General features: G+C 37.6%; 1 protein-coding gene across 2 annotated transcripts in view; it reads left to right on the forward strand.

Annotated features, from left to right (window-relative positions):
* The first annotated feature begins 3,283 nt into the window (after positions 1–3,283).
* adgrd2 (adhesion G protein-coupled receptor D2) overlaps positions 3,284–26,924 on the forward strand; it is a 39,864-nt gene continuing 16,223 nt past the window's right edge. Inside the window, exons 1-19 of one of the 2 annotated variants that reach the window (XM_055020541.1) lie at positions 3,284–3,382; positions 3,680–3,726; positions 3,935–3,992; positions 4,115–4,354; positions 4,438–5,067; positions 6,808–6,930; positions 10,137–10,231; positions 10,814–11,110; positions 15,974–16,085; positions 17,687–17,821; positions 18,063–18,171; positions 19,227–19,332; positions 19,420–19,475; positions 19,601–19,727; positions 19,838–19,941; positions 20,192–20,294; positions 21,308–21,461; positions 25,593–25,726; positions 26,158–26,273. In XM_055020541.1, the coding sequence (XP_054876516.1) occupies positions 3,682–3,726; positions 3,935–3,992; positions 4,115–4,354; positions 4,438–5,067; positions 6,808–6,930; positions 10,137–10,231; positions 10,814–11,110; positions 15,974–16,085; positions 17,687–17,821; positions 18,063–18,171; positions 19,227–19,332; positions 19,420–19,475; positions 19,601–19,727; positions 19,838–19,941; positions 20,192–20,294; positions 21,308–21,461; positions 25,593–25,726; positions 26,158–26,273 (2,744 nt within the window). In that variant the 5' untranslated portion in view covers positions 3,284–3,382; positions 3,680–3,681. Of the gene's footprint in view, positions 3,383–3,536; positions 3,727–3,934; positions 3,993–4,114; positions 4,355–4,437; positions 5,068–6,807; positions 6,931–10,136; positions 10,232–10,813; positions 11,111–15,973; positions 16,086–17,686; positions 17,822–18,062; positions 18,172–19,226; positions 19,333–19,419; positions 19,476–19,600; positions 19,728–19,837; positions 19,942–20,191; positions 20,295–21,307; positions 21,462–25,592; positions 25,727–26,157; positions 26,274–26,924 lie in introns of those variants that run through there. The other variant, XM_055020542.1, reaches the window with a different exon arrangement.

Here is a 26,924-nt window from a genome sequence, read left to right on the forward strand (position 1 = left end):
TAGACTTAGATTGTGCATTGTCGGTCTTTTTAAAGACGGTCTCCTGGATTGTCACTGACTCAGCCCTTTATGTTTCTCAGGTTTACAAGGAAAAAAGTAAAAGAAATAAGAGCCAACCTTTTTTTTGGTATTTCTGTGTAATTCTTAAACTTTTGTAGTAAACTGTTCCATAGTAAAAAAAATAAAAAATAAATCTGTTAGTTTTATTTTGAAATATCCAATTTCTACAAGGAATAAATATAAGCAAATTATTAATTTTCAAATAGACTATTTTCTCAGAAAAGACATTACAGCTATATAAAACTGTTATTCTTGAAGGCTTCACTTTAACCAATCAAACCAATTTGCTCAGGAATAAATGAAATACTTTAGTAAACCAAACATTTTGCTATCAGTGTTTAATGTGTCGGGAGTCAGGTGTTCTCTAAACCCAACCTGGAGCGCCAGGCCAGCTGACAGCTGGCATGTGGAGTCAGCTGTCTGTTCGTGCAGGGGGGGCAAACATGTCCGACAAAGTCAGAGCAATAATGCAATTAGGTTGATGAACTTTTGTTGAGACTTACGGAGATATATTGCAAAATATCATGTTGAATCACTTCAAGTGTAATATAGCAAAGTAATTTGCAGCTCTTCACCACAATTGCCACTTTCCTTGAACACCTGGTTTGAACCCACAATGAATTATGGGATATGGTAGGAAGAAATAATGGCTTCAGCTTTCTGCTCCATGTTACTCTAAACATCTGCTGGGTGTGTGCTACTGATCACAAACAGCCATCTGATATTATGCAGGAGTTTGTTCACCCAAACCACTCTCCATTTCATGGAGAAGCGCAGGATGCTACAATCTATAGTAGCCACACAGGCACACCCGCTGGAGGGAAACAAACTCACCTTGTACAACACTTTCATTCTATTGGCTGAAAGGTTGCCAAGGGATGGTGCAAGCAGTATATGTATGTAAGCGAATAGAGTCCAAACAGAGACTTTGACTGAGTGCCAGGAGAGGTTTTGAGTATTACACAGACAGACATGAAGTCCTGCTGTGGAAAATACCACAAGTTTTCTGGACTGTGCCTTGTAGGCTTGTCTGGACTGTGATTGGCTGGTCTGCCTGTCAATATTGTCAGTCCAATGTGTTGGAACTTTCTAGAGTGTGGTAGAACTTTTTTTTTTTTGCTTGTTTTTTTGGGGGGTGGGTTGTAGTAGCTTGCAGTATTTCACCAGCTTAGCAACTGTATTATAAAAAAAGAAGTTATAAGTGTGCTGTTTGCTGATAATTTTGTTGTGTCCCATCAAGAATCATAAGCCACATCTTTCAACGGATGCCCACAGTTTTTTCTGATACAAATCACAACGTCCTTTCAAAATAAAAATGTAAGCAAAACTATTTAAAGTTTTGAGAACAAAAGACATAAAATTCTGCTTTCAAACTAGAAATGTGTATGAAATGTGTGCTCTTGGTTTATGGCAAAAGAATTCCTGCACACAGCACTGGGACTTTGGAACAATGGAAAAGGATTCATCTTTTTATTTCTTTGGGTAAGATTTTAAGAATAAAATATTATACTTTATGTTTTTGTGAAACATAAAGTATCTGTCTGTTATTAACCTATTTTTTTCAGTATAATATTGTTGAAACACAAATATCCAAAAGCTTTCACTCAGTTGTCAATATTAACAAACATGTTTCTGAGGTTTGGCTCAATGCAGAAAGTGTTTTCTATGAGTGATTCTTCTCCTGTTGTTAATGTTTGCAGTGATGAAGATCAACCTCTCCGATCCAGACAGTTCTCTGCTCTGGTTCAGTAAATCTGTTCTGTCTGGTTGAAGCCACGACTCAAATTCTTCTTCAAACTCCTTCTTGACATTATGGATCTTGTCTAATGATACACATCCCAAACTGCTCACATAAAATAGAAAACATAAAATTGTTAAAAAATTCTTGTTATTCTGAAATATTAAGAATCCCTTTCTCTGGAATTTAGCCCAGCTCCTCTGGAGCAAACTTTACACACATCGCAGTCAGGCCAGTTCTGTTCTCCCTACTGCTCGTCTAGAGACAAACCATTTTTATGAAGCTCATTTAAGGTAATAGGTTGTTCTTTTTCACTCAGTAGAAAGAGGGATCGCTCCTCAGTGCCTTATCATCCACGTCATGGATGAGTTGATGTTGTTGACAAATGCTTCCTGTTCGTTCTGATTTCACAAACAGTTGCCTGTGGAAGATTGAGTAGAGTAGAAATTTCACAACTAGACTTGCTGCAGGGTGGAATCAGATCATAATATGAAGCAGAAATAAATGTAGCTCTTTAGAGCTACAGTATACATAATGTTTTTAGCAGTCTGTAAGACTAGGTGCTGAATTTCTTATTTTTTTTATATACATGTGGTTATGTAAGTGCTTGGAAAAGCTGAATTTAGTGACCTGGAAAGGAAACTTCACATATGGTCAACTAGCTACAATATTTTTTTTCAGTGGATATTTTTAATACCTGACCCCTAAAATAAAAGATACTGAAAAAATATGAGATTCATAATCAACAATGACTGTTGAAACTGTCGCCTTTTGTTTGGTGCTATCTAGTGACGACAGCCTTTTTTCCTCACTGGGTAAGAATGGAAGAAATATTCCTGACAGAAATCAATTCAACAACAGACCTTCACAATAATAACAGTTTGAACACTTTAACAATGGAAAGAGTATTGGAGGGTTTTCCACAGAGGTTTGAGTTCAAACCACTGGTTCTTATTGTTCTGATAACCTTCATGTTCGGGTGAACCCGTTTCAACTTTGGCTGGACACATTTGAACCTTTCAGTATGAAACAAAGCTTAGTTGGACATTGAACTATAATAATAATATGAAAGACCCAGATCATGTTAAATAATTACAATGAATATTTTACATTTTAAAGAATATACTAATGATTTCATTTTTTTGCGCAACATGATTTTCGGAAAACATTTACAAAAAATATGAAGAGGTTTTATTAGATAATAATATCAGTATTTTCAGCTTTTCTGTCTATAAATTACAGTAATGGAACTGATGGGGCCATTAACTTTCGAGTGGCCTGTTGAAGACATAGATAAGGGCAAAGTGGTGGGTATGTGCAGCTTCCTGCTGCTGTTCATGAACTCTCTGTGCCAAAGGCTTGACACCTCTTGCGCAAGTGGAGTTCTTTTTAAAAAATGACCCTCTTTGCATGACAAAAGCAGATTGCTTTAGGCTGGCTGCACCAGAGGGAGGAACACAAGGAGGAGTGTTGAAGCAGGAAGGGGAGGCAGATGGGGACTTGGGCAGATGCACTGGGAGCACTGGTTCTTTTTCTCTGAGGAGACTGTACACACTGCAGGACATGGTTGACATTGACACAGAGGTACCGTCTGAGGAGCCAGAGTTGGATTTATGTTTCGCTGTTTGGCAGTTATCTCCAGAGTGACGTGAAATGAACGCACAATCGCTGAGTGCAGAAGAATTTGGCAATATCTTTTTGCAATTTTTGAGAGTCAGCGGTTGGGGAGAGTCATTGTAAAACTCTGCTTGCGTGGTTTTAGTGCTGTTATCGGCAGTGAATTTTTCATAGAGATGTTTTTAAAGCAGTCATTAACCGATGGCACGTGGATATAGTGAAAATACATTTTTGTAGCTCAACTGATTCATTTCTTCTGTCTAGAAATGGCTGGGTTCTTGGTTACAGGACTTGTGCTCTTCTTGTTGGAGGTAATAATGTTCACATTATATAATATACTGTGTAACAGAAGTCATATTTTTAGTTAGTTTTTTTTTTCTTGTTATTATTCTCCAAAGGCCACAAAAAATTAAATCGAAATCATTGTATCGAATGTATCATAAATAGCCACAATTCATACAAATGTGAACGCTGTGGAACATTCTCCACAATGATGAACTGGGATTATTTTCTCTATAGGTGATATGTGATGGTGAGCCAACACACGCTGGGCCAGAAACAATGGAGCAGCCCCATGGTGAGGGAACAGAGTGTTCAATTATTCTGGCACTTATTTAGAAATTGAAAAATGTGCCAACTGATGAGAAGATTTCTAATCAACTATCTCTAATGTGCTCAATTTTGTGTCTGCTTTCTCAGAGCAAGTCAAGCTCGTCTATCCTACATCACAATGGGTGCTGAAGTTGTTTAACGACTCACTACCCTTTTCCAGAGCTGAGAGTTTCTGCAGAGGTCAGTTCAGCTCTCTGATCGCCCTGGAAGAGTCAGAGGACAAGAAAGAGACCATGGAGTTCCTTCAGCAGACTGGACTTCGCTCCCCAGTCTGGGTTAAAGATCACCCCAGAGCAGAGTCCAAGCCGGTAGCTCTCTCCAGGCAGTGTGAGTGGAATTAGGGATCTTCAAAACTGTAATCAAAGTCTTCCATGAACTAAAAGTATTTTTTCCTCTCTCTCCGGGTTCAGATTTAGAGTTCTCAGTGCTAAAATTTCCAAAGGAATCCCAAGAAGGCTTTGCACGTGTCAGAGTGTCTTTTCCCGCCATGTCGTCTGTCAGCGTGTGTGTTCGGGTTCAGTGGGACACAGAGTGGACTGACGTATCAACAGTCTTCTCTTACGCTGCACCTGTTTTGACCAATGAGTTCCAGATGCGAGGCCGAGTGGACACACAGGGTCGTATCCACCTGGCCCTCATAATCCACGGAAAACACTTTCCATACAAGGCATCCTTTGCAAATGACGGTGCATGGCATCACATCTGCGTCACATGGAGTAGAATGAGCAAACATTGGGCTATATATGTGGACGGAGACAGGAAAGACACGGGCTCTGGTACTGATATGGACAGGGAGATACACGGTGATGGTATTCTTATCCTGGGTCAGGACCAAGACTCATTTGGAGGAAATTTCACAGAACCATTTTTTGGGAACATCACTGACCTGAATGTATGGAACATTTCTTTGGACACGAGGCATGTCCGTGCCTTGAATTTGTGTTCGCCCACAAAACAGGAAAAAGTTTTCAGCTGGAACCTCAGCCTCATAGACAGCCATCATGTGGTCAAAGAGGTGAAGGCCCCTTTGTTCTGTCCAGGTAGGATAACAGTCTATTTATGAAACCATAAGTTCACAAAACATATTGGGTTTTTGTTTTTCACAGCCAATTAACATGTTACAGATATTTATCAAATTTTCTTGAAATGACAGTAGAAAATGTGGTAACACCCTGCTTGACTTTGCTTGTACTCTTCTTAATTCAATGATACACATTAACAGATAAAGTTGAATTAGAATTGAGCTTGATTACATAAAAAGTAGAATTTGTCTCTTATCTCTGCTGCTTTTGTTGTAAATGTGTAGTAGGTCAATATACCAAACACATCCACCATGCATTACCAATCTCTAATTAAGACAACATTTCTAAATGTATTTTGCCAATGCATTTATAAATGATAAATGCATTAGCATTAAATAAACTGATAAATAAACTGGCAGATATAAAAAAAATGTACTGACAGATATAAAAAAAAAGAAAGTTGCATAAAAGTGCAACATTTCTTGCCAGTCATCTCAGAAATAGAAGCAGTCCATTTACGTTACACATAGTGTAAATTATTTCAAGATTTTTTTTTTTTTTTTTTGCAATTTTAATGATCAATGTAGACAAAAAAATGTAAGACATTCAATGCCACAAAGTTAGAATATCACAATAGATCAATCAAAAACTGATGTTTTAATCACAAATGTAAAGTTTCTGAAAAGTACATACATTTATGTACCCTTATTGCTTTTATAGGCTGTTTGACACAACATTTGTATTATTACCTGTGATGGTAATAAAATTCCTACATAAGTACTGGAGACAATGTTGGACACACAGGGTAATGTTGGGATTTCTGACAAACAATATAAAAACTTATTTTCTAAACTTTTAAAAATAACGAGAGTTTATTAACTCTCTTTAATTATTGAAAGTTCATAAATTAAAGTGAAACTCACCAGAAATCACTTTTAAACTGATGGAACTGTCTAAACTGGTTGCATAGGGTTCTAATGTTATGTTTCTGAGTGAATGTTGACAGCTTTGTATATTTCTTTTAGTTTGGTAATATTTTGCCTGAAACCATCTCTCTACTGGCCTCTTTAGTCAAGCGCTTCTTAGGCAGTTGAATTTTTCTATGGCGGTAAGGCTTCTTACAACTTCGTCACTTTGGGTATATAAGCCAAAGTCCAGGAATCCGGTATGTAACTAACATAGTCAGAGCCGAACGGCTAAAAAAACTAAATAAAAGATTTTGAAGTGTCCTAGTAAACAGCAGGAGTCAGGACTATATATTGTCTCAGATGCTGAAGCTTGATCTTCATGAGAAATATTAATGCCTATAACTTTACAATGTCACTGAATTACAAAGTCTCTGCAAAGAAGAGTTGTTACCATGAGGTGGCCCACGTAGTTGGTAGATTTTGTTTTCAGGTTGTCTCAAAACATGTTCAATGTTGATTTTTTGCAGCTGTGTAGGTGATGAATTCAAGTATGTTTGCAGTGTTTACCTAAGCACAACTGTTGAACCTTTTATGTAAAATGTGTGTAAAATGTCTTGTTGCTCGTGGAGCCGTCAGTAAAGGTCAGTGAAAGGTGAAGGCATTTAGACCTGAGCGGTCGGGAAGTCAGCACCTCCTCTTTCTGCTCCCCGCAATTGTGAACCATCCAGGAGAAATTAAAGCTTTGCCAAAATATGTTTACAAATAATCTTATAGTTGAAAGCTGAACCCATTATTCTGCTTCTGTGTGTTATGTATGGATGTGTTTGTAACAATTTGAATGCATGAGCAGCAGTGCTCCAGCAGATGGAGCTCCAGGGCTGCAGGACGTTGCAGGGCTGGTCAGATCAGCTGCCATCCTTCAGCTGGACGGACTGCTCTGATCTTCTGCCTTTCATCTGCAGGAGCAGCCGAGGTGAGCCTCTATCGTTTTTGTCAGAATAATCCATAACTTTGCAGTCTGCATGGTGTTGTTGAATGAATACTGGGCCTATAAACACACATCAGTGACTCTGCAGGAGAAGAGTTGATGTCTTTTAAAATTTAGAAAGCAATGTTGAACTGGTTGAAAACAAAATATCCATGCAGATGTCCGGGCAGAAACCTGAATGCAGAACCTTCCTGATTAATGAAGTTTAAGACCTGGTGTACTCTGGAGTTCAGTGAGGTCATACATAGTTTGTTCTTATTCTGGTTTCAGCTAAAATGGTTCTATACTTGACTTCTTCACTATCTTTATTGTCAACTTCCATGTCTTGATGGTTAGCCACAGATGAAATGTGTACTTGGTCTAACATTATTAGATGTGTTATTGAAGTTTTCACTGTAACAATGCATGGTATTAAATGTAGTTTTGTCTTGTTTTTATGTCGGACTGTAAAATAGTGAGGAATTGCAACTTCCCATGGTAAACCTCCTCCCACAACCATCTGTCTGTCTGTCTGTCTCTCTCTCTCTCTCTGTCTGTCTGTCTCTCTCTCTCTCTGTCTGTCTGTCTGTCTGTCTGTCTGTCTCTCTCTCTCTCTCTCTCTCTGTCTGTCTGTCTCTCTCTCTCTCTGTCTGTCTGTCTGTCTCTCTCTCTCTCTCTCTGTCTGTCTGTCTCTCTCTCTCTCTGTCTGTCTGTCTGTCTCTCTCTCTCTCTGTCTGTCTGTCTGTCTGTCTCTCTCTCTCTCTGTCTGTCTGTCTGTCTGTCTGTCTCTCTCTCTCTCTGTCTCTCTGTCTGTCTCTCTCTCTCTCTCTGTCTGTCTGTCTGTCTGTCTCTCTCTCTCTCTCTCTCTCTCTGTCTGTCTGTCTGTCTCTCTCTCTCTCTGTCTGTCTGTCTGTCTCTCTCTCTCTCTCTCTCTGTCTGTCTGTCTCTCTCTCTCTCTGTCTGTCTGTCTGTCTCTCTCTCTCTCTGTCTGTCTGTCTGTCTCTCTCTCTCTCTCTGTCTGTTACAACTTCGTCACTTTGGGTATATAAGCCAAAGTCCAGGAATCCGGTCTGTCTGTCTGTCTGTCTCTCTCTCTCTCTGTCTGTCTGTCTGTCTCTCTCTCTCTCTGTCTGTCTGTCTGTCTCTCTCTCTCTCTGTCTGTCTGTCTGTCTCTCTCTCTCTCTCTCTGTCTCTCTGTCTCTCTCTCTCTCTCTCTCTCTGTCTGTCTGTCTGTCTGAGAGATGGAAGGTAAGTTGGAAATGGAGTAGAGATCATTGTAGTTGTTAGTATGTGGTCCATGTTTTTTTTCAGAACAACCTGAGATATTCTCGTCTTCACTTAATCCTGCTTTAAATCTTTCCGTTGTGTTCCTTCTTCTTCATCATGCTGATGTTCAATAATGTTCCCCAACAACATCTGGGTTCATGCTGAAATCAAAATACACATAAATGAACTCCGTTTACACTGAGGTTTATTTTAGAGTGAGTGTTTAAAAAGATCTGAAAAGAAATGTACGCCACAGATTTGTATTTGTAAAAATACCCCCTAAATCACAATTATACTACTTTATATTGATTTATATAAAAAAACACATTGGACGTAGTACTGTTGTTACTGTTACTGTTACATGAAATACATCAATTTTTTTGTATTTATTTATTTATTTATTTTGCGTTGTATTGTTAAATGTTTTTCCAACAACAAATTAAGCAAACTTCAATTCAGGTTTTAAAATTGAGCTGTGTGTATGTGTATATTACATTTTGTTGAGTGAATCAGCGAGAAGTTTGATTTTTCTCTTTCATTTTTGCTTTCTTTTTACTAGATGTTTCTATTCAGAAGCACAAATAGGAATTTGTCCAATTAAATCATTCACTGTTATTTCAAGTTTGTATGAAATGGCATAAATGACCTGAAAAACAATTGTAATTTTAGCCATTTTTTTTTTTTTTTTGCTTTCTTTAATTTAATTGCCTTCTGAGACAAAGTATTGAATTGAAATAAAGTGAATTAAGTTAACATTCAGCATTCAAGGTTTCATAACAACACAAAGGTGCTTCTTAATTTGTTTCATTTGAACATCAGTTTAAAAATGACCAATTGTTGCCTCTAGTGGACTCTGGGTTTGTACAGGCAACATCTGAAATTTAGTAATTAGCAGCAAAAACCAGATAAATTACAACAACATTTTTAAACAACAACATTTTAAAAACACAAGGTTACCACCATCAATAGGAACACATGCAACACACCTCAGTCTACATGGACTGTTGTGTGCCAACCCCTGAACTACAACATTCAATATTTGATCTTTATTTTTAAATGCATCTTTTGTCTATTTTTAGCTTTTAGGAAATGTCTTTGTCAAAAATAATAATTTAATTTAGTTTAGCACAAACAAAATATTCTAGAGTTTGTAACATAAAGCCTTTGCTCTTCTCCAGGTTCTAAAATTAATTAAATATGACCTCAGGTGAATAAAAACACACCACGGTTTCCAGCATGTCATTATTTTTCTTTAAACAAAGCTAAAACCAAATTGGAAAAGTTTGTGAAAAACTAAGTTCAGGGAAAGAAAGCAGTGTAATCAAAGATTACTCTGCTTTGACAGTGTGATCTATAATGGGATATGCAGTTACAGTAAAAGTTCAATTGAATTGAACTTTTGTGTTTGCTTTTCTTTGCATATCTCTGACATGACCTGCTTATTAAATAACTAATTGAATTACTGAAATGCAAATGAATTAAAATAAGCACTGAGATTTGGAAAACCGTGACCAGCAGAGATTCTTACCTAACATTTTAATGAAGGGGGTTTAATTATAGCTGCCTTTACCAATGAAATGAAATCAGCAATAGCTGAACTTAGAATATATCATATATTTTCTATCAGAGTGTTCAATGAGATCTTTTTCTTTTGTTTTGCTCATTAATATAGTGCATATTCTCCCATATGGATGTTTAATTAACATTGTATTTGTATCTGACAAGAGCAAGGACATCTCGATGACTAATGTAACATGCAGGTGTTCCATAGTTGAAAGGGATTTTATTCAGGGTGTAAAGGCCTTCTGCTGTCACTGAGAGCATATATAGTTCCCTGTTATAATGAAGAGAAAAACCTTTATCTCAGAGTAATGATTTTTATCTCAGGATTTAAAGTTCAATGATCTGTTCTCAAATCTGTTCATAAACTGTCCTCTCTGCTGCAGAGCGGCACCACAGGATGGAGCAGATCAGTAAGTCTCAGAGCAGCCAGCCTTCTGCCTTCATGAACCAACTGATGAAGCTTTCCAACAGGAGCCAGGTAGGCCACGCCTGCATGCCTATCAAACACCAGCTGATTCCTGAAATAAGACAGTCGCAGTAAAAGTTCCCAGTGAGAATATGAACATTGTGAACATTGATGGAAGCTGGTATTGACAAACAAAATTACAAAGGCTATTACATCCACAGGCAAAATCAAATTAATTGAATCATCAATAATACAAAAGACACAATATTTTTAAGATTATCGTGCAGTGTTTCTATGTAGATCTTAATTGTTGATTTTTCCTTTTCTTACTTTTAAGACAAGTAATGCTTGTCTTAAAATAATTTAGCCCAATGTTTCACTGAATTCAGATTACACAGTGGCACAGGTGATAGTACCGTTGTTTTACAGCAAGAAGGTCTGGGGTTCAAATCCTAGCCGGGTTCTTTCTGCGAGTTTTCTGTATGTATGTGGAGAGAGGCACCAGCTTCCCACCCTGCAAAGATATGTCTTTAGATAATGGATGGATGGCTTATTGAATTGAAAACAAAACAAAAAAACAAAAGCTGAATTATTTTTAATCCCACAATAAAATGCAGCGTATATTTCCACTGAATCCTGTACATTCTCTTTCAGTCTGAGTTGGTGCTTGTGCAGCAGCCATCAGAGCTGGACAGCCTGGCCCAGGCTGCAGCCTTGCTCAACGCCTCCATCCAGGCCCTGGAAGACACGCAGCAGGACGGCCTGCAGCCAGCCGACATGGTGACGCTCATCCAGCTGCTGACACTCACTGCTGACGTCTCCTCTGAACCATCAGTCAGCGCTGAAAACAGTAGCAGTGACAACATCCAGGAGCTCAGTCAGCACTTCATCAGCTTGGCTGACAGCATCATCAGTGAAGACAATGCAGACAAGTGGCAGGCTATCAAAGAGGTAGCATATGATGTATGAAGTAGATTTACCAGAGACTTACCATTATTGCTCTTCTTCACAATAGAAGTGCTTGAAATGTTTCTAAAGCCGTGTCATCTGTCCTTCTGATATCACAGAGAAACAATGGAAATCATCCTTCAACCTTGACCAAATTACTTCAGGTCAAATCTTTAAATGAAAAGGTTACAAAAGCATAGATGTTCAAATTTACAGCAACGTATCGTGACAGATTCTAAATACATTTAAAAAGTCTCGTAACACCGTTAATTTACAGATTAACTCTAAATTAACCACCTTGCCCATTTTCTAACTCTGTGAAATTAGGGACTCTGAATAGCAAAGCTGAAGTTGTTCATTGTAAAAAGATTTTTTTTTTTATGAAAACCATATAAACTATCACTAATGTATGATGCATCTTGGCAATGTCTCCAAGAAGGCATTAGTGGGTTCAACTGACTATAAATTAAAATTATAAAAATAAATGCGTTTAATGTAAACACAGCATTTTAAAAACAATTATTTAAAAAATGTATATATTGAAAAGAAATTGCACTAGGATGAGGTCTCTTTTCAGCCAAAATTACCTTGCTTTGCAAAACTGCAATGAAAACACGTTTCTCAACAGAAGGATATTACTACTGGTGTAAAGACAAAGAATGGTAGAAGGATGATGGTGCGGAATGATTTACCACATTAACAGACTTATTCTCATGTAAGTTTAATTCAGTCTCTTATTTAATGGAAATATCGCAATTGTAAATTTGTGTCTTTTTGATAGTAGCTGAATAACAAAGTTTTGTGCACATTTGTAATGGAAATACAGCTTCTGTTTGTGACCGAGTGTGAGTTTCCTGAGTGATTAAAGTATGGGCAGAACTTAGAGCGTCCATGAATGGAGGTTGAGTGAAGTGCTGTTGTGGAAATGGCCAGATTGGTTTTGTGTCTAGACTATAACCTCATCCTCCCTGTAACTTGCTGAAAACATCATGGTGAAGAAACCAGCTGCTTTATGCTCTGCCTCTTTCCACCTCTGACCATGATGACCACATCATCCTCTCACCAAAGTCACAGCAGTCGCTGCAATGACCATTGCCCTTTGCATTTTGGATGTGCTGCACTTGCTGCAGCAATAGGGTCCCCTGAGTGTTGCACTGAGGCTTAGAGAAGTTGGCCACAGGCAAACTGCTCAGTCTGGTCTGAATGAAACACACTTGTCAAGAGGAACACATATCTCATTCAGGCATTTAACACATCTTGCTTAACCAGACCCAAATCATGACCGATCACTGGTCTTCATCCTAAATTAGTTTTCTGAAAGGCATCAGTCCTTCTGAATAGAATGTGTTAAAAAAGATTCTTGATGCCATGCAGTGAAACACTGACCATCAAACAGAAGCCACTGGTTTGAATTGTCTAGCAGTTGGATTGGTGTTTATAATATTTCCAGCATATCTTTTCAGTTGATGTGTTGAATAACTTCAGCACATTAAAGCAACAGGTTAAAGTATTAACAGAACTGACATTAAAATAATTTTGACTTCTATGCAGTGAAGAAGATGACATTCAAAGATCCAGCATGTGACTGATTAGTTGATTAGTTGATAAAATTTCCACCATAGAAAGGCTTACAGTAACGGCGAACATCGAGCAGAATTAAGCACAAACTGCTCTGAACTGACATATATTTTGTAAAGCTGTCAATGTGATTAATCTGAAAATTTAAAAGCCAAAGTATTAAATAATGCAGATTAATTGAGCTACCTACCTACTCAACTTTCTTGTGTTGCTTTGCTGGTCTTTGTGTGGGCATCTACGTATACCAGCTCAAAGTTACATCCAGACGAGTGACTGGCAAGTTCCACTGGAAAGGAATAGAGAGGACATTTCTAATTAATGTTTAAAGCAAAATGACTTTCTTAAGCTCTCCCTGAACATAAAAACCAGGAAAACGGAGTATCTTCAGATATGTTTGATTTGAGACAATAAAACATTTTTTCCAAATATTTTTGGAAAACACGCACAGAGACATGGGCTACATGGGCAGTTTGCATCTGCTACACAAATTTAAAATGATCTTCTTACTTAATTAAAGAAGATCAATTCGTTTGCCCTCCAACATATCATTTCCTGTTCTCCTTTTAGTGAAGTATCGGTGTTCGTTTTGTATTTCTTTTTTTTCTTTTTTTTTTGAGGACCAAACTCCAAATCCAGTGTACTTTACTGTGTGTAGTGCATCATTGTGGCATATCTTGTTAAAATTTCCGATCTATGCATTATTTTTTATAAACCATGTGTATCATAACATGGTTTATGATTGATGGGCTTCAGTTATCCCATAATAAACTGTTGTTTTAGCTAAAGCCATATCTGATCCATTGCTTTAGTTCTTTTTAGATACTTCAAATGAACTGGAAGTATCAGGTATTGTTCTCAGTTTTCGCCTTTGTTTTTCCTGAACAGAAGCAGGATCATGGGGGCAGCTGATCTATATTTTTTTATTCTCCAGCTTTCTGTGTGTCAGAGGATCACAAAACTATGTTCTGCTTTGTCTATAACAACAACTTTCTGTCACGCCCTGCCTGGTGAGCACTGTACTTTCTGCAATGAACAAACTAACCTTGAGAGGAATTGGTGGCTTGCATATTTATCTGTTGGTAAAACTGTAAAATATTGTGTCAAGGATAATGTTTTCCTTAGTGGAATGTGTTCTGCTGTAAAGGGAACAAGGACATGATGAATGAGTTGACAAAAATGTGTGAAACAATGAAAGTCTGAATTTCAAAGAGCTGAGAATAACCACATAAGAAGCAATATAAGTTCAGAGTTCCTGTCGCACTAACAATGAAAATTATAAAGTTTAATTCTTCAAACAATATTATTACATTTTCTTTTTAGCTGCAGAATCTCAATGTGTGTAAAACGCATCATTATGGTGATCAGAATGAAACTGTATGAATAACAGCTATACTTCAGGTTCTCTGAAGAGTCATAAAATTGAAGTTCCAGGTGTACCACAACTGTTGACCTTTATATTTATATTTTTCAAACCATAACCACCAAGTTTAATATATGTTATGGGGATTTTATGTGGTGGACCAAAGCAAAGTAATTTACGAAATGTGAGGAATATGGCTCATGGTAATCACACAATTTTTTCACATAAACATATATGAGAGATGTTCCCTGTAATACAGGCAACCAAATGCCTTTGAAAGCGACCTAACTAGTACAAAGATTATCCTTGTAATGCAACTGAATCTGGCAATCCAGCTGTTCTGGGAAGCCATCAGAGGTTTGTTGGGGATCACTAGGGAACAAAAAGCATGAAGAAGACCAAGGAACACAGCAGACTGGTCAGGGAGGAGAAATTAGGTTACTGAACAATATCTAATCATTAGTCCATCATCTGAAAATAAAAGGAGAAAAAGAATCCTCAAATCTATAAAGTTGTAGCCATCCACCTAAAGTCACACGCCATGAAAGAACCGTACTATTCCAAGGATGTGAAGCCAGGAGGAGCAGCAGCAATTCACAGTTCATGTGGGAGACTCAGCCGTCAGTTAAATACAGTCCAATCCTGAAACAAAAGCTGTTGGGGAACTCAGAAAACTTTAGAATTGGTTGGCGGTTCACCTTCCATCAGGACAATTACCCTAAACATAGATCCAGAGGGAATACAATGGAATGGCTTGGAATAAAGCAGATCTATGTGTAGCAATGGCCCAGTCAAAGTCCAGACTAAATTCAATTGCGAATAATTTGCAAGGTTTTCACATGTTTTTCATCCTGAGCAGGACACAGGATGCAGCTATCTCTCAAGGAAGATTTCCTCTCTGGAAGATGTTAGAATGAAACCCCACAGGGCTGAGAGAAAAAAAATGTGCAGAATATTTAGAAAGTAAATGAATGCCGTTAAATTTGAGGCTGTAACTTTATAAAATGAAGAGCTTAATGTGGCAGGTGAAGATCACTAACACATGATCATGGTTTATAGGGGAGATGAAATTAGGAGATAAAATGGTGCATCATTGTTTGGTGGGACAGTGATTGAGATAAATCTGCACAATCATACTAAGAACTGATTTATAGCCGACAGCATCGGTGTTGCACTGAAATGTGTTATGTTCTGTTCAAAACACTAGAGGACAGTGTGCTTCTGTAAATGCAACTGAAAATGCACCAAGATCAGCTAAACTGATAAACACCTGAGCAGATCATCTTAAAGTCTCAAATCTGACTGCTTAATCAGTCAGATTTTGTTCTACGTTTTGACTGGAAATGTCAGTCAAAGAGAAGGCACATTGCTTCCTCTTGTTTATTTATTTATTTTTTTTATTTTCTAATCATGTTTTGTACTTTTGCACCAGTGCGTGTTTTATATAGATCTGTGGAACAACTGCTTTACGTGAAAAGCTGTATTTCTCTCAGCGCTTTCTTTCCTTCTACCCTCCCACACCCCCAAGCCTCTTAGCTCTCCAAGGCCACCTCAACGCATCCTCAATGGATGAGAAGCACTTTGAAAAACCGAGGCTGCACTCATCCACAAACCTCCGGCGCTCTGCTCCCAGCTCCGACTCCAAGGCTCAGCTTTTAGATGGGCACACTGAAATCAGAATGCGGTGTTTGGAAACAGACAATGGCAAAATCTATGAGGCATGCATTATAGGCCTGTCTATTGAGCTTTGTGTGTCCTCCTCGGCTAATCTGCAGACTCTTTCAATCTGTTAACAGCACTTAAAATATTTTTCTATTGTGCTGCAATGAATGGTCATTTTGAAGAGTCCTTAGCTCTGATGAGTGTGTAGCTCATCAGGGTGGGTGAGGCCTGATGATGCCAACACACTGGTGCTCTGTGGGTTTCAGGTGGTGAACGGTCCCATGGATGTTGTGAAGAGTGTGGACCGGATGGTGATCCGCTTGAGTCCAAGTTTGACAGCAGAGACTGACCATGTGACCATTCACACTCCCAATATCAGTGAGTTGCGCAAATTTCCATTTCGCAGGATTTCTGAAGTTATGAATTCACAGGTTGGAGCCAGGACCCGAGTCTATCATCAAAGACATTAATGAAAGCACAGAAATGCAATTATGTAACAGCAGACCTTCAAAAATGATCAATTATACTCTAGAAAGGAGACAGAAATGCAGCATTAAAACAACAATAAAGGCACAAATTTCCATGCTTTGTCAAAAGAAAAATCTTGAAGTTTTTGAATGCAGATTTTATGTTGATTTCAATTTCATAACAAAAAAACAAACTGAATTTGGCATCTTTTTGTAGTGCTGGTTTAATGAGGCTATTCATTATGTGATATTTACAACTGCATGAGCAGCTGGATTGTTCACTGACTATAATACAATACAGCACTGGTCACTGCTTGTGATCTGAAATGAACTTTCTGAACCCAACAGAAATTCTATGTGTGTGTGAGGGATGACTCATGTGTTAAATATATATATACATGGTCATTTTTTCTTACAAAAAAATGACAATTTTTTTTTCACAATGTTTATATAGAGACTAGTATGTGTAAAAAAAATTATATTTTTGCACTGCTGTTAATATTTCATATAAACAATTGTTTTATGCAGAAACAAACACAACATAGTGAGCAACAGACCTGACTTAACTGTCCATCAAACAATGTTAGACAAAATTTACATGGGACAGATTTACATTCCTAAGTTTGGTTTTATATCCCTCAAAATTAATTAAATTCACGAGAAACAAAGATATACTGCTCAAAAAATAAAGGGAACACTCAAACAACACAACATAACTGCAAGTAAATCAAACTTCTGTGAAATCAAACTGTCCACTTAGAAAGCAACACTGATTGACAATCAATATCACCTGCTGTTGTACAAATGGAATAGACAACAGGTAGAAATTATTTTCATATTTATTTCATTCATTCAGATCTAGGATGTGTTATTTGAGTGTTCCCTTAATTTTTTTGAGCAGTGTAATTAATCATAAGAAAATGAAAGAAAGAACACAATTCAACTTTGGATATTGTAGTGTATTATGGATATGAATAATATGAATGAAATGCAAATGTTTTTTAAAGTCAAAAAAGGAAGCTTAATGATAAATGTGATGGCATATTTTCATATTTGTTTTGTACAAACAGGTAGAAACAAGTTTTCTCATCTTATGTGTTGTTGAACAGGATGTTAGTGAAAACACACTTGGATTTTTCTTTCTCATGAATTTTAATGTGACATAATCAAGGAATCCTTCATTGTAGCCACTAGAATTTTATTAACTATGCTTATTTAAAAACATTAGTCCACTAATAGCTCCAGATTCTAAATATGCATAGGAGAATTTTTATCCCTGTTTAGGTATTGCAAAAAAACGCACACACACACACAAAAATTAAGCTTCAAACAATCGTCATAAGTTCTGATCTTACCCAAAAGGTGGCAGAACCTTTGCAATACAAAAAGTGATCAATATAACATCAGAAAAGTATCAACAGAAACATCAGAATATTCTGCTGATGTTCTGCATGAAACCTTTTTTAATGTCACACATTTGAAATGTTATCTGGATTGTTATGTTCTTTGTAGAAGTGGAGCTGCAGCAACAAAGACTGGGTGAAGGAACTAGAGTGGAGAGTTTCTGTGGGCCTGAGTCAGAGACTCTCAACCTTCCAGACTGCATTTCTGTTCCACATCAGAAGATACAAGATCTGCAGAACAATGGTAGAAAATTTATACAAAACCATTCCTCCATTCATTCTTTCAAAAGATTTTTAATTGATGTTAAATTCTGCAGGTGAAAGCAAGTGCATCTTGCTCTCCCTGTGCCACAAAGTCAGATTTTGCAACAAATCTTGATAGAAAATCATAAACTAGTGACGAATTAGATTTCTTTTAGTGTGTGTTTTCTTTTCAGCTTTTTTGTCCTGCAAACTGAAGAAACGCTTTTGTGTTGAATGTGCAGGCTTCTATAAGATCACCTTGGTCAACATGTGGTATGGCTCTCTCCGACCTCTTTTCAATCCAGAGGAGAACATCACCAAGGAGCCTACGGTCACTGACGGCACACAAAGGTAGAATTAACCCCTTACTGCCAGAACCGCTCTGCAGCTGGCATTTCAAAATAGTACATTTAACATGTTTAAGTATTATGAACATTTTCTAAATTAAGTATATTTGGGACAAACTCAGACAACTTGAGGGTTGCAAAATTTTTTCTCTATAAATTTTGGAATGCAATGAATACACATAGTTAGGCATTAGTTAATGCAGCACCCTTTCAGAATTGTGCTTATACTATGGAATTCAGTGTGGCAGCATATTAGAATATTGTTAAAATCATTCTGGTTTATACTATGAAACTTAAATTCCCCTTCTTCTGATTGAAATTTTGTTCTTGTGGATGAGGATGAGTTTTGGATGCCGTGCAGCAGGAAGAATTTTTGCTGATATTCCTTTACTTTTGTATAGTTGTTGTGTAACCACGGCAACAAGAAGATCTTTACAACAAGGAGCTCAAATAATACCTCAAATACAGCCTGGAATATGGGATGACCTGAAAATGAGACATTATGATGATAATACATTTTACTTGTACAGTGCTTTTCTAACCAGTCCAAGACACTTGACATGAATCAAGCAAAATTACAAACAGAACACTGAGCACAAGAAACAACATCATAAAGGAGAACGCTTAAAAAGCAGGTTAAAAATGATAAATGATGACCAGATGACATATGATTTAAAAGACTTAATCAATTTTAATGATATGTGAATGGTTATGTGATGTGTTCTCATTTTTTACAGTGTGTGTGTGTATGTGCATGGATATGTATGTTCCACTGAAAACCAAATCTTAGTTTTTTTCACAATAGAAGAAGAAAATGTGTCTTGTGTTTAGCATCTTCATTGAAAATCCAATCAAAAATACACACTTACTTAAAAACAATAAATCAACCAATAGATCAATCAAGTTTATTTGTTTGTCACTCTTCTAAATTGCAAATTTACAAAGAAAACACCATACATCAACATTCCATTTTGATGAGTGCCATCACCAAAATCATAGACATCAATCATGGTGGTTGATGTTTCACTTACAGTGGTTGAAGTCTTTGTTCTCCCACAGGTATCTGGGCACTGTGCTGGGCTCTGCTGTTATATCCTCCACTGTGCTGGGAGATGACCAGCCAGTCAGCATGGCCGTTCACTTCCAGCTCCAGCACAAAGCACAGGTTAACCAACCTCTGGTTTACATCTCTATCATAAAAGTGCTGGCCTATTAGAATGACATTTTTATCATCTCCTGATATCTTTCCCAGAATTCCGTTGATGCTCTGTATGATCCTGTGTGTGCATTCTGGGACTTTGATCTTACGTGAGTAGGGATGGTTATTTTTAGAACTTGTAGTTTCAGTGACTATTTCAGTGAAATTTTACAATAAGAAAATTAACTGTCTAAGTGGATCTTAAGCAGATGGTATCTCCTGTTTGTCTAAGCAGGCCAGAGGCCGGTGGGTGGTGGAATACAAGAGGCTGTGAGCTTGTGTCCAAACATTATGGATACACAGCATGCTACTGCAACCACACCACCAATTTCGCTGTGCTACTGCAGGTTTACGAAACTCAGGTAACATTTGTGTGTCCTGGCAACAGCTGTAGATTTCTATAGCCTCCTCATCAATAGGATGTGCAGCTGTTTAAACAGCATATGCATTTTGTGTCTGTGTGCTGCACCAGAGGAGCCCAGAAAACGAAAAAGCTTTGCAGGTGCTGACGTTCATTGGCTGTGGAGTGTCTCTGTGTGGCCTCCTCTTCACCTTCATCCTCTTCATTGCTGTGGGGTGAGTCACAAACATCACAGAGAGCATTCTGAAAGCATCAAGGGTGAAAAGCATTTCATAAATCCCTGCCAGATTCACATCAATAAGAAAAAAAAAGCTGAAAATTGTGTGGATGTGTGAGCATCCCTACAGGAAATCATTTTTCAATAACTGTGGGAGAGCTTCTCTCACACATCACTGCTCACACATGATGTTATGTGTACATGCATGTGTGCGTGTGCGTGTGCATGCGCGTGTGTGACTTTTTCAGTGTCCCCAAATCAGACCGAACCACTGTCCATAAAAACCTGATAGCCGCTCTGGGCCTCGCTGAGCTGCTGCTGATGTGCAGCGACTGGGCTGCAGAAAATCAGGTGAGACACTTTCAATTACTGACTTAAAGTGTACAAACTTGAACACTCCCAATATTAATCACATAAAATGTTTCCACCATATTGTAAAAACATGTATTCATAATGCATTCAGTCCGGTGGATTACGACTCAGGGTGTCAACGTTAACGTGTGAAGATGAGATTTATCTGAAAATGTTAATGTGTTAATGTGTCAACACAGGGTGAGCGACGAACAGCAGAGAAAGGTGAAAGTTCTCTGTGACCGCAGACAGAAACAAATTTGAACATTTTTAACTTTCTTGTGTTGTGTTGCTGGTCTTCATGTGAATGAATTATGGCAAACTCTCAGACGGAATAGGACAAGAGGCTGCTACCTCATCGTTCCATAGGAAGTGAATAGAGAGGGACATTTCTAAATTAACATTTAAAGCCTGGAAAACTGAGGATCTTCAGACAATAAAAGATTTTCTTCATCGTTTTAAAAAAATACTGTACATTGGTGTTTTTTGATATGGACTATATGGGCAGTTTCCCAGGGCGGCATCAGAAATTGGTGGGGCACCCAAGAGCTAGAAAATAAAAAAATCTGTCAGCTGTCCAACTTTGCTTCTACTTGTGCAGTGGAGTAAGTTTTGTTGCTCTTGAGTATCGGGTATTGGGAGACTAGATTACTTCCTATGTGCAGCAAAAACAAACAAACAAACAAAAAACAACAACAACAACAAAAACAGAAAACATCTTGCATTTTAATTTGGCTGGAATGTGGCAGAAGGAGGGGTTCACCCAGGGCACCAGGCCTGCAAGAAAAACAATATAGATTTCAAGTTTACAAAGTCAGGCAAAAAGAGACTGATCATGATAAATCACAGTGTGGTTAATCCAATTGCATTTTTTAATCGACTGACAGCTCAAGTCATGATCACTGTTTATTTCCTGAAAACAGGATGTAGCAAAGATGTGCTGTTTTGATCAAGATGCACACTACTAAAGTCTCAAGATTAATTGCAGGTGTTTTCTATGTTTAACCCTTCAGGCTGCATGTTTCCTGGTGACTGCTCTGCTTCATCTCTTCTTCATGGCATCCTTCTGCTGGATGCTAGTTGAGGGTCTTCTTCTTTGGAGCAAAGTGGTTTCTGTTAACATCAGCGAGGACCGCAGGATGAGGCTCTACTACATCATAGGCTGGGGTAAACGCCTTATTGATGGTCAAAACTTAGCATTTCTCTGGTTCTTAAAAACACAACAGCACCGTGGGCTGGCTCTAAATAAACATCACTGAGTGTGACTGTACACTGAGTGTGTACATGTCACATATAGCCACGCAGAAGAGAGGAGTATTACTAACCCATGGAGACAAGTGTACGTAGTAATTATGGCTTTTATTTATGAACAACTAGAACAATAAGAAATATTTACAATAACCAAGACTCATTTGTCTTGAGAAATTAAAAATGTCCTTTGGAGAACATTCAAACCAGCGAGTGAAATCTTTCCAGTCAAGAAAAGTATCCAAAGGTTCTCATTGGTGTCAGGCAGAGGACTGACCCAGACCTGACTCACCATCTGCTGATGGATGTAGTGGGAGGTCAAAGTTCAACTGTGAGCCTCCCCATTGACTGTCAGTTCGAGGCTGCACCATCAAATAAATTCCTGATCTATATTTAAAATACAGACCTACAGTCCGTTTTCTAATGTTCTGTCATAAAACGAGGTTTATTAAAATTATGTTATAGTTATTATGTTATAGTTTACAGGTAGGTAACTATAGTCATTTTCTTTAGAACATAATATTGTAATTAATTGTAATCACAATGAAATTAAATTGTATGATTATGTTTTACCAGCGAATTTTGCATAACACACACTACTCCATGTGATTTCTCTTTTTATCTCGAACTTCTTTTCATACTGGATTTTAGATTGCAAATAAAATCAGTTAAATAAACAGTTTTTAAATGAACATAGCATAGATTACAGCTTTGCTGCTTTTACCCATGTTTACTAAATAAAAAAAAACAAGTCATTCCTCTCTCAGTCCTTTAAGTGACTAAGGTTTAACCACCTGCCTATATGTGATGATTCAGGTTGTTTCACAAGTTCCATAAAATGTTTGTTTTAATGTTACAGAATGGCTTCCATTTTTGGGATGTTGCTAATTTTTCATAACTATCCATTATGGCTCATCTGTGTGTCATATATAGTATCGTGATGAAATCTGTTGTGTGTGTACTGGAGACACAAGCGTAGAACATATGAACTTTACCGTGTCTGTTAACAGTTTTATTAAGCAGGTTTCCCAGGAAACATCGCCTCTGTTTCCAGTCAGGCTTTCTGCCCCTTCTGCTCTTTGTTTCCATGATCCAAACAGACACCAACCAGAGATTAGTTAACAAGACACTTTGCTTGTTAGCATCAAATTAACTGAGAAGCATATAAAATCATATTTAACATATAGTCTATACATACAATTGTAGCTGAGCAGGTCAAGGTGAACTCATCCAGTAAATAGACAATATAAACACAGGCCTAAAAAAGTGTTGAGGTCTAGTGGTTGGCTTTGCTTCTTCACGATGATGAAAGATTTTCTTTGCCTTACTGTGACACTGTTTCTCACTAATAAGGCTCTTAAGATTCAGAAGCTATCTTAGGAACTCACAAAGTGGATTATTACTATCTGTGTGGATATAGGTTCTCATCTGCAGTGATAATTTTCTTTAGAAAATAAATTGTGAAGGCTTTAGCTAAGATTTTTTTTTTACCACAGATTTAATGACAGTGTTTGAGGGAGAAAGTGAAGTTTTTCAGGTGTCAACGTTGATTTTTGACATGTACAACAAGCCACATTTACATTGTCCTTGCAAAAGAATTTGCACTGCCTGAATATTTCTCAAAAATATGGAAATTTTGGTGATGAAACTTTGATGCCAACAGATATAAATAAATAAATTCAGCACAACCAATTGTTTCAGAAGTCACTCAAGTCAGGCTAATGTCAAATATTATCTCAGTCTAACATCAGCTCCTCTTCAGTCAAGCTCCTGCCTCACAGATCAGCTCCCCCCCACATCTCCCCCCCTCAGCTCCTCTAGACTAATGAATCAACAAGTGAAACGCTACTTAGAATGATTATAGACAGCATAATGGAGAAACGTGATGACGTGCCGGAGGCACAGTGTCAGAAAGAGTAGAAGCTTCTTAAAGAGACAGAGGCCTAATTTTATTAAATTGCATAGTTTCATTAATTTCAAGTCATGTTTTAGATACACAGTATTTTTTTAACAACTGGACATAACATAGTTACTCCATTATGCTATAAAATGTAAAATTGTTGAGTGTGAAATTATGCAAGTGTAGTAAAACATAAATCCCTCAAACCTTTACATACATGTCTTTAAGCTCTTTTTAAGTTATTCTAGTAACACATACCATGGTGAAAATCCCGGTTATGAGTTATCTACTTGTAGAGTTCAGAAAAAAAAAAAAAAAAAAACAGGAGCCTGAATAATTTAAATTTTCAAATTTGACTTGCTTAATGTATGTAATCAACAAATTTAAAAGTTGCCTAAAAATGATATATGCTTTCTTCTTACATTAGGCAAATGAATGTCTGTTTACTTGGCTGGTAAACCATGAGCTTGAATTTCTTCCTTTCCTCCTTTTTCATGCGTCACTTTGACAACAACATAAAAAGAATGTGACAGTCTTTTGCACAGTATTTGAAAATTTGTGAAGTCAAGATTTAAAAAGAAATAAAGCAACAACCCTGTTTTAGAAGACATGCAGAACACTTTCCTCTCACATGGAATACCACAGTTTGAAGGACATGGTAATAATCTCACAGCAAAAATAAAAGTACACACATCTATAGTTAATGCTTTTTACCCAGTGGCAGTGAGGGAAAACAAGACATGTCGCCGCCTTGTTTGTTCACAAATAAAAAAAAAAAACATGACAGGAGCTGATAGAAGGACTGAAGGTGAGGACACACACACTCTGATCTGAGGCACAGTTGCAATTTGTTTTATATTAGTCCAGGATGTAAATTATATTTTCTAAAGAGACCAAAAATACTTACAGGAAAAAAAAGCAGTTTGATCTTTTTTTTTAATGTGTTACTGGTAGTGAGTTTCTCAGAGCAGACACAGCTAATGCATCACATTAGCTCAATTGAGAGCTAATGTGATGGTGACCCATGTCAGGTTGGGGGTGTACAGAGTGGGGTCTGCAACCCTTTGAACCAAAACAGCCATTTTGTTTTCAGGACAGCTGAAAACTCGTTTCAAGCCTCAAACGTTGCAGGACTTCTAGAATAATTACAAGTTTATATATATATATATATATATATATATATATATATATATATATATATATATATATATATATATATATAATATATATATAAAAAGAAATTGCTTGTTATTTTTAAAGAACCAGAATTTTATTTTCATTTTTAGGATTTAAAATAAAGGTAAAAATGAAAAATGATGGATATTTTTATTCACTGAATGTAAATTCCAACCTAATGACAAAGAAAGCAGATCTTCTGGTACTTTTAGTGCCATTATTTATGGAAATACAGTACTTAAATAAAAAATGAAATATAGCTTTTTTTTTTTTTTTACTATATGTGTATTAACATTAACTTGAGTCTTGGGAGCCACAGTTTGCCATCCACTTGTGTAGATGTATGTGAGAAGTCCTCACACACTGGTAGCAGAACAGTACAATCCTCCAGCTTCATTCAAACCCACAACGGCCTTCACCCACTGATTGCTGTAGACATGCCAGCTCATCATAAATTAAATACTTTATATTCCATTTTCCAGGCTGTAAATTAGATTTTCCACCACTGAAAATCTGTTATGCTAAAGTAATTCTGCTATGTTTGCCTCATGCTTCCCACCAGGGCCAAGAACCTTTTATTCTCACCTGATTTGCAGCTTCACAGAGCTGGTTGCTCTTTCCAACATTTTCTGTTTATTCTAAATCTTCTCTGCTTATAATTATTTGCATGATGTTATGTTACACAACAGCCTTAACCCAGTTTTTATTTATGACAGATGTTCCCGTATCCATTTGTGAACGTGTTATGTCGCATGCTGAGCCGAGAACACGATGTGAGTCAGTAGCACAAACAGTCTTCAGCTGTTACTCTGGTCTTTACCCCTCAGACTAAACAGGAACAAAGAACAGGAGAGACAAAACATGCAGCTGAACCCAGTTGAACTGTGACAGTAACTGATGCAGATTGATGTTTTAACAAGCTCTTTGTTGCAGCACCACCATAGTTGATTTTATGTCATTGACCTATTTTTCAGGACTACCTGCTCTGATAGTTGGACTAACATTGGTGATATCAAGAGGCAAATACAAGTCACATGATCACTGCTGGCTCAGTGTGCAAACTGACACCATCTGGGCCTTTGTGGGTCCGGTCATATTTGTCTTGACGGTATGTATTCATATTGTGAGCTGTTCATCTGTGCACTGCAAACCTTAACATGAGTTAAGGTTTGCTTAACTCATGTCCATGCATAATTAAAAGCTTCTTGACGCTGTTCATAGAATGAGCATGTCAGCTTCTGCTCTTTATTTTATTCCTGACATAAATATAGAATATTTGTTCATGATGCACTGAATGCAAAATTACATCTCTGTAGTCAAACTGCAGCAGCGACAATGGCAGTAAGATTTAAACGAATCTTATAGAAAACAACTAACTCGCAGTATCACTCCTTCCATCCAAAACATTTCTTCACAGAGGTGTTTTCTGCTTCAGGTGTGTGCTGAGATCTATTTTGGTGCAGCTGAATGCTCCCGTCCGCTTAAGGCCAAGTGGCTCAGCACTGACACATTGTTGCCGCTTTTATGTTCTGCCTGCAGGTCAATGCAGTTGTGCTGTGCCGCGTTGTCATGGTGACCGTTTCCAGCGCTCATCGCCGCGCTAAGATGCTCAGTCCAAGCTTTGCATCGAAAATGCAGACCTTTGACCTCACTTGGTGAGATACAAAAACATCTCTGTCTCTTTCCTTCACGAATTGTTTCCTGCTGTCTAACCACGCTCTTCCACACTCACACACACCAACCCACACACTATTTTCCTTTTTTGCTTGAGGAGCACCGGACTCAATGGAAGCAGTGTGTGAGGCTGGGAGTTTACTGTGGGAGTTACAAGGGCTTATCAACTTAACACCTGGCCTCAGCACAGTTGTTTGTCTTTTTGTCAAGCCTTTCCTCTGCCAGGTCGTGTTTGCATTGTATTATCCATACTGCTTGGTATTAGAAATGCACCAATAGAGTTATTTTGGATTGCAGTCAAATCTTTGTTGTTTTCTTTTTAAATTTAAATATCTGCCTGTACTAGAATGTCTAGATCCACAACATTTTTCATTAAAAAATGTTTCTTATTGGTGATGGCACCACACAAGCTTAACTGGCAAAAACGACGAGGAAGACGGCAGGAAGGAGGAGGATGATGGTTTGTTTTTGTTTTTCGGACAATGTGCAGCTGCACCAGAGCTTCTACAGCATCACAGTTCATAAGAAGTTGTGCGTCGTTCCAACATGTTGAATCCAGAGCTCTGCTGTAAAATTGCCAATTGCAATTTTCCCAAAACACTGTACATGTCTTATGCAGCGTTTATGCAGCT

The sequence above is a fragment of the Poeciliopsis prolifica genome, unplaced genomic scaffold (genome assembly GCF_027474105.1).
Source record: "Poeciliopsis prolifica strain line A6 unplaced genomic scaffold, Auburn_PproV2 SCAFFOLD068, whole genome shotgun sequence".
NCBI lineage: Eukaryota > Metazoa > Chordata > Actinopteri > Cyprinodontiformes > Poeciliidae > Poeciliopsis > Poeciliopsis prolifica.